The sequence below is a fragment of the Montipora foliosa genome, chromosome 8, assembly GCF_036669935.1.
Source record: "Montipora foliosa isolate CH-2021 chromosome 8, ASM3666993v2, whole genome shotgun sequence".
Taxonomy (NCBI): domain Eukaryota; kingdom Metazoa; phylum Cnidaria; class Anthozoa; order Scleractinia; family Acroporidae; genus Montipora; species Montipora foliosa.
The window spans coordinates 37352659-37360158 of NC_090876.1; the positions used below are offsets into that span (position 1 = coordinate 37352659).

Below are 7500 nucleotides of genomic sequence, written 5' to 3' on the forward strand. Positions count from 1 at the left end.
CAATCCACGCCATACTTACGCTTACAGCTTTTTTTATTACTTCCTTATCAATAATTAGTTACTCTTTTACAGCAGTTTTCTAATTGTTCAATTCCCTTGATTTTGTTCAATACGCTTTCTTCTCGGGTTGATATCTAAAGAGGTTTATATATTTTTGTCGCCAATCACCATTTTGAGCATTTTCCAAAGCTGGGGAAGGCAAGTCTTTGTCCCGTGTATCCTTCCCTTTGTTGATTATTGTTAAGTAAGTAATAGTCCTTACTAAGAAAAAATCAGACTCATCATACGTTAGTCTTTGCAATCGAAATCACGAATAATAAATACAATTTAAAAAACTTCAATCAGTTGTAAAAATATATAAAAACGAACAATCAAACATCACGCGTCACACAACTTTAAAAAGACGTTTTCATAAACGAGTTTTTCATCTTTCAGTTCTTATCTGAGGGAGTTGGAATTCATGCCCCCTTTTTTTTAGTAGTCGTTGGTGATCTTATTGAACAGTTAATTAAGGTCAATACACTGGGTCAATATAAGCTCAATTAAGGTCGATATACTGAAGTCAGTCTTGGTGGTATATCCATAACTGTAGGCTCGTTTACAGAAGTTGTCAATTCGATCCAAATACTTCTGAAAAGCAGACCCCCAAACCTCTAACCTGGGCCATATGCAAATAAGGATAAAATGAGAGAGTCAAATAACTTATTAAGCTGATCTTGAGAATAGCTATAAAATCCTCAATGTGTACAGCCGACCTTGCTTGCCTTGCCTAATAGGTTGTCAAAGTGGAGGTCCCAGCAGTAAGGGTTTTGTTGAAGCAAGCAACTTGAGCCAGCTTTTACGTTCAATGCCAGGTACCGGTTGTGTGGATCAGGCTTGGTGGTCTTGCTGTATATCATCATTTCCCACCTTTTCGAAAGGTTCAACTTCATTATATTGCTGGCAGCCCAATGTTTCATACTGTTGACTTCATCAATCGTCGCGTTAATGTCTTTGCTCACGGGGATGCTGATGGTGATTTCACCATAAGGTTTCTTCTAAGGGTCAGCCAGTTGTATGTTGTTAACCATCAAATATAATATAGTCTGCTGGCAGCCAGTGTTTTCTTTAAGGGTCACTAGGACGAGCGCTTAGTCATCGCGAACTCGAAAAGGCGGTATGGCGTTGGCCGTGTAGAGAAGAAGGCGAGACAAGGGTGGTATGGCCGAGAGGGGAAGAAGGCGAGACGAGAGTTTTTCTTCTCGTGCGCGCCGCGCCCATGTCTCGTCCCATTCCCCTTTAGCCAAAACGTCTCGCCTCATAACCCGTACTGAATTACGAGAGAAAAACAGACTGCCAGCAGTCTAAATATAATAGGGTGGGGCCGAGGACAATTCCTTGCGGTGCGCCTCAACAAACTTTGTTGTAGCCTGTTCCAGGTCCTCAGATAGTGGAGGCGAGGGAATGAGAACGAGTGGAAAAATCCAGCAAACCCTGCTCGATTTTTTTCGCTCGTTCCCTGGCCTCCACTATCTGACAGCCTGGAACATGCTTACTCTGTTGCTATTCTATCAACTACGACTCTCTGTTTTCTGTGGTTCAAAACGTCAAGGATCCAGTTGATGACATAGGGATTTATGCCTGTTTCCTTAACGTTATCAGAGAGAATATCATGAAGGACAGTGTCAAGGGCGGATCTAGGGGGAGGCTGCAGGGAGTGCGCACCCCCCCCCCCTTTCTAATGCAACTGATATCCTGCAAAAAAAAAACGTCACCAGTCAGCTACGCCATTCTTTATTGGTGCATTCCCTCCTAAAAAAAATCCTGGATCTGCCCCTGCGAATGCTTTGCTGAAGTCGACTGAATAACAATACCCGTATATAAAGTCTGCGTTCCTATCCAACCATTTCAGCCAATAATGCTGGGACTTCACAAGCGCCATTGTGGTGTTAGAGTCTTCTTTATAGGCAAATTGATTGGGTCTTATGAGTGACTTGAGGACTTCAGACTTAAGTATTAACTTTTCAAAAAAATTATCCATTTTGTAACGTTGTCATGTTTTGTTGTGGAGATTCATCAAGCTCTTTGGCAATATTCAGATTTTATTGAATCCCATCAGGACCAGGTCCATCAACCATTGAATCCCATCAGGACCAGGTCCCTTCAAGTTAGATGTTTTTTTTAGCCGAACGCTTACGTTTGGAGGGGTGATTGAGAGATTTTCCTTATCATCTACCTCCCATTTGTTTCGTCAGCTGTGACAACCATTCTGGCTCTTTGTTTTGTTCTTTCGTTACACTCTACATACTGTTCCAGAACATTAAACTTTCCTTCCGGTGCAGTATCTCTTCCTATATTTTTTCCGCCTTGCTCCACAAACAAATGGCTCTCATCCCTTTCAAATAAGCTGTTCTGCTACCGTCTTTTTATATATCGTTGATTTTGCAGCTTTTTTTGTAATTCTTTGCTTAAACTCCTCTAGAACAACTTAGAAGCCCTTTTCCTTGGTCTTATAATGTACATTTTAATGCGATCTCACCGCTTCATTTATAGGTCCCCCGGCCTAAAGATACAATACAGTCTGCTAATGTCTTTTCTGAGTTCACTAGTCTGTTTCTGCAAACATTGTTTCCATTGCGTTTCTTTCCTTTGGCCCCAAATTCCTTCGTCCTTTACAACTAACGACCTGCCAACAACCAACTGCTGTCATGGGCTACAAATTTTCAAATGCAGCTATAGATATAGAGCCCGCAGGCCAGCGGAACACATTTTCCATTCAGGACCTAGATAAACGGTCTACTGAGTTTTAGAAAATACGCTGATAGTAGAAAAAATGCTACAAAATGATACCTATTCAACATTCGGATGAACTACTCCGAAATATTTAACAATTATTCCATGAGCGCGCGTTGGACATGAGATGGTAAATAGCCAACGAGGCGCGTAGCGCCGAGTTGGCAGTAACCACTCTCATATCCAACAAGCGCGAATGGAATAATTGTTTTACTAAATTCCTTAAACTCCAAAAGTTTGGAAGTACGAAATACGAGCGAAAAAAGAGAGAAAATCCTTGCGAAATCGAAAAAAGTTGATGAAGATGCGATGTTGTGTAATACCTCGTGGTCAGACAGACGCAGGCTCATCACAAAAACATTTCTTACCTTTTCGCGTATCTCTAAGCTTCGAAAGTGATCCAAACTTTCCACAAAAACGTTTTTCTTTTGCTTTATACCGAAAGAAATTTCGCTTTCTGGAGAAACGTTTTTAGTTTAGCAACGCTAAGCGCAATCATTTACCATATAAGGTCAAACTAGGGTATATGAGCTGATAACCGAGATTGAGTGAACCAATCAGAGCACGAGAATTGCATTATCCGAGGTTAATAAGTATAAATAGCAAACGCCTGTGGTCAACTATAATCGCCGTATATTCAACTTTTAACAAGGTAGCAACCGCACTGCGGAGTCCTGGTTCACTGGCTGTTAAATGGGTATGGATGAAGGGAAATGATCTTAAATGAGGTTAAATGAATACGGATGACGGTAAATGAAAGCGGAGGGTGAACGAGCATGGTGTGCATATGAGGTAGATGATGGAAAGTGTAAGCTTTTGAATATAGATGAAACGTATTGTAGCCAGGTGGATGGCAATAGATGGCATCATAGCTTGTTTGTGACATAAAGTTGCCGTGGACTCCATGAGACCTCTGCCCAGGGTACCCAGCCAAACACATGTGCCTTTTACACTGATCTCCACGTTCCCAAAAAAAACTTGGATGCACGATCAATAAATGACCTGTCTAAAAGCAGACCAAAAATGCAAATTATAACAGCAGTACATTCTTTTTGCAAAGAAACGATGAAAGCTTACAATTCTGTACTTAACAACACGCTTCACTTACAACCCCAATTAAACGAGATTTAGGCCGTTACGGGGACAAATACTACACATGATCAAAAACTGACCTAAATTTTTTGAGACTGACAAGCTACTTGAAACAGAATCGCTAATATATCTAAACTTTGAACTCTTCGAACGCCAGCCGGCATGCTTATCGATAGCATGGAAGTTGCCCTTGTGGTGCCTTACAAGTACGCTGTGCGGATCTATCATAACGTGCGGAGTTTTAGGTACGGAGAGAAAGCTCCGCCATGCTGTGTGGCATGACTAGTTGTGTTTATCCGAAGATATCGTGTGTTTCTAATAGCCATCCGATAGTGGAACTTTACAGCCCTGACAACCTGACTTCGCGATGAACCTTTCCGTCATAACCACTGGGCACGTAGAGTTCCCAGTTCGACTAACATTAGCAACATGACCTTTTCTATACTGGTCATTTTTCCTGCTCAGGACTAAAATAGGCATTTATGCGTGTGAAAACACTGAATATCCTTACATTTAACTTGCAAAAGCTCGCTTATGCGCAAACCAAAGATAAAACAAGAACGAAGACTACCAAAGTCCGCTTCGGGACCATATTGCATCGAGAGCTTGGACAAGCTTGCTAAAAACATCAAAAGGTAAAGGATCTTTTGGCTTAATTAGCTTGGCCAACAGACGCTTACAGCCTTCCACAATAGACTTATCAAGAGAGCGCTTTAGGAGCGGCAACGGCAACGATTGTAAATTGACAAAGGTGTGGCAAATCATTAAGAACGAAACTGGTATGAACGGCGCTCAATTTAGGGGAGAAGATGAAAATTTATCCCCAAGAGCTCACGTTCTCCCTAAAACCTCAAATTTGGTCATTTCACGTTGTTTTGCTGATCGACGTCGGCAAAGAAATGGACGATTTAAAATGAAAAGATGCAATTGCAGAGCGTGCACAGCTATTGCTTTTTCCCACTAAATATGCAAATTTGTGACGTTCTCGTTACCGTCGCCGTTGTCTTTGCTAAGGCTCCCTAATAATATCGTGCTCAGTAGGAGACGGTTCACTTAATTGACATCAGATGCGCCGGGATGCTATGTACACTGCCGTGCAAAAACCTTAACCTAGGCTCTCTCTGTTTTCTTCCCGTGGAATAATCGCGAACCCATACATTCGTTGCATTGCAGCAAAAACAAAATGGCGGCTACTGTTCGAAGAGAAACCTCTTGGAGAAGACGTTGGAAGCCGGACCTGAAATCTCAACCATGGAAACCGTTCAGTGTTTCAGATAAAGAATATCTTATCAAGTCCATGTTTTTCGAAACAGACTGCTCTTATGAGTTGTGCATATGGGATTTCACAACCTTGTGGTATGAAAAAGTTGAACAGGACACCTTTAAAGCAAGAGCAAAGGTATTTTCTAGGGTCTAAACCTATTGCTGTTTTGATGAAGCTTACGGGAAAACGTTTTTCGTTGATAAGCAAAACCTCTTTAAATATTTTCATCTTCCCCTATTTTAAAGCGTGGATATTTTCGAGATCTCCATCATTGGGCCATTCCATTTTTTATCAGCACCCCCCCTATTGAGGTACTTTATATTTCACCCCCTCGGAAAAGTAAACTTTTGACCCCCTAAGAAAAGAAGATCAAAGTGCCGACACACTCCCCCTTCAGAATTTATTCAAAGATCAAAGGTGCCGACACAGTTACCCCCTCAGAAACGGCCTTTAAAGACCACCCCCCTCCCCCTCAGAAATCCCGGTCCTTCAATAGGGGGGATGCGGATAAAAAATGGAATGGCCCATTTTCTTAAGTACGATCGCGACACATAAGGCCTGAGCCTCCAAACAAAGGAGTGAGATTTCGTATCCATAATTTTTCCCGACAAGTCCGGAAATTGCCGAAGATTCCCGGAAATGCTCCGATTAATTTCGAAGGTTTATGAATTTTACTAATAATAAAACTATTGACTCCATATAAACATCGACCTTTTACCTTTTTATTGTAGACAAAGATTTAGCTTAGTTTATTGGGCTATTTCAAGTGGAAAATCAACTGCATTTTTTCTATTACCAAGTAACTCTAGTCTAATCATGAATCAAGAGTGAACAATAATTCTTATTAACTTGTAATAATGCTTTGGGATCAAAGCTTTCCATCGGTAGGCATGTAACAAAAGCTTAATGCATGTGAACAGGCAGGTATAATTGCATCGGATAACTCATTGATGAGTGATGTACGAAAATGTTTCCAAACCAGACAATTTCATAGGTTGGGTACCAGTCACCTAAATAACCGAGAGATGGACTCAAAGAAAATGATGTCTCTAAATGTATGTCTTCACAGATTGACAACTCTGCTAGCCACTGCTGTTAACCTCTGACAACATTTTAATAGTAAAGAACCAGTTGGAATAAAATAGATGTTAGTTTTATTGTGCGACATGCAAATGGCTGATAGGTCAATAGACCATATTAATAATTTTTGAAATTGGACTGGATCTACCATATTACATGAAATTTTTGCGACACGTTAATTTCGTGAATTTCGCGAAATTTAAGTGACGTGAAAATTAAATGTCGGGAAAATTAATTGACTCACATTATGTCAATAACTAAAACAGCGACTTTACTGACACGTTTATAGCAATCATTTTGAGCTATTCTGTGGTAATGTTCTGGTCCTCTCCATCGCTACTGCTTTCCGTCTCTACTCCAGGTAGCACTTCTTTTGTACAATCCTCAAACTGTCCATTTACTGGCTCCTTGAGTGTGTCTCACTCAAAAACGCGAAATTAAAGTGAGTCAACATGCAAAATTTTGGCAAAATCGCAAAATTAAGGTGTCGCGAAATATGGGAACCTCAAAATCGTGAAATTAATGTGTCGCGAAAATTTCATGTAATAAGGTAGCTTGAAATGGAGGCTAATGTGGAGGAATATATTAAAAAGTATTTGCATTTGAAAAGATTTCCCCGCATTAGCCTCCATTGCAAGCTAGTTCCAGTGCAATTCTGAGAACACGAATATGGTCTATTGAAAATGCGCCTGCACAAAATATGCATCCAAAAAAGACACCAAACATTCAGTATGATTTGCAAAAACACTTTGTCCATTGGACTTCTGTAATTAAGGCACAGGTTAATTCAAAAGCCAATCTTTTTGTCCATAGATTTTCTTCCTCTTCCTATGACCTTAAATTTTTACCTTAGGGCTACAGAGACCAAGTTGGGACGAGGTGCTTAAGTCATGGGTAGAATCCACACTGGCAAAAGCTCTTCCTGTAAACTTTAGCTAGTCCTGATTTTATCTGTGACTTCCTTGCCCTGTCCTGACCAGCTACTGTTACCAGGAAGTCCCTGATGATCCCTGATAAGGCATGGTTTATTGCCTGAATTTTGGCTTACCGGTAGATTTCAGAAGTTGACTTGAATACATAAGAAACAAATTATGAAGGGCATGCATATACAGCCCTTTATCTGCCCTATGGCTAAGTGTATTGTGATCTTTGTCCAAGTCTTGGTATTATTTTAGGTGACTCCATTTTTTTATGTCAGCCATGGCTAACCTCCAGTGAGTATTGATTTATGTCAACTATAGTTATGGTGTGGAATGATCAGGGGCCTCAAAGCACATTGTTGCTTTCTGTAA

At 40.6% G+C, this 7500-nt stretch overlaps 1 protein-coding gene across 1 annotated transcript in view; it reads left to right on the plus strand.

Moving 5' to 3' along the window:
* The first annotated feature begins 4118 nt into the window (after positions 1-4118).
* Positions 4119-7500, plus strand: part of LOC137967906 (non-homologous end-joining factor 1-like) — an 18716-nt gene continuing 15334 nt past the window's right edge. Inside the window, exons 1-2 of the mRNA XM_068814505.1 lie at positions 4119-4499; positions 5038-5263. Of these exons, the coding sequence (XP_068670606.1) occupies positions 4399-4499; positions 5038-5263 (327 nt within the window). The 5' untranslated portion in view covers positions 4119-4398. The remainder of the gene's footprint in view (positions 4500-5037; positions 5264-7500) is intronic.